The sequence below is a fragment of the Alligator sinensis genome, unplaced genomic scaffold, assembly GCF_000455745.1.
Source record: "Alligator sinensis unplaced genomic scaffold, ASM45574v1 scaffold663_1, whole genome shotgun sequence".
NCBI lineage: Eukaryota > Metazoa > Chordata > Crocodylia > Alligatoridae > Alligator > Alligator sinensis.
Genome location: NW_005842205.1, coordinates 1,585,736 through 1,586,092, shown reverse-complemented (window position 1 = coordinate 1,586,092; position 357 = coordinate 1,585,736). Strand labels below are relative to the sequence as shown.

Sequence of the window (357 nt, the reverse complement as noted above, 5' to 3'; positions counted from 1 at the left end):
CCCCCCCCCCCCCCCCCCCCCCCAAGAAACCAGCAAACTCTTTCTCTGAGGGAGGACCCGAAGGATTAAAAGGCAGCGACTTCGGAGGCGATTTTGTCCCCTGAGTTATGGATGTTGGTGCACTTACTTCAGGCCAGATCAGAGCGGAGAGGGATCTAAGCAGGAGCAGGCAGCACCAGCTCTCCGCTTGCCCTTTCCCAGGCTTTCCCCTTCCAGCATGTTTCTGTTGATGAGCCTCTCTCCAGCGCCCAGAGGTCCAGTACAATGTGCAAATGGATGCTGACAAATGGTGCCTCCGCCTGTTCCCACCTGCCTCGCCGCTGCCGCCGCCGCTGCCGCCTCCTGCTGCTGCTCCTC

The 357-nt window shown here is 60.5% G+C and overlaps 1 protein-coding gene across 1 annotated transcript in view; it reads left to right on the top strand.

Moving 5' to 3' along the window:
- The first annotated feature begins 264 nt into the window (after positions 1 to 264).
- The window catches only part of FGF10 (fibroblast growth factor 10), a 92,812-nt gene continuing 92,719 nt past the window's right edge, over positions 265 to 357 (top strand). The window contains exon 1 of the mRNA XM_006026715.3: positions 265 to 322. Within this exon, the coding sequence (XP_006026777.1) occupies positions 265 to 322 (58 nt within the window). The remainder of the gene's footprint in view (positions 323 to 357) is intronic.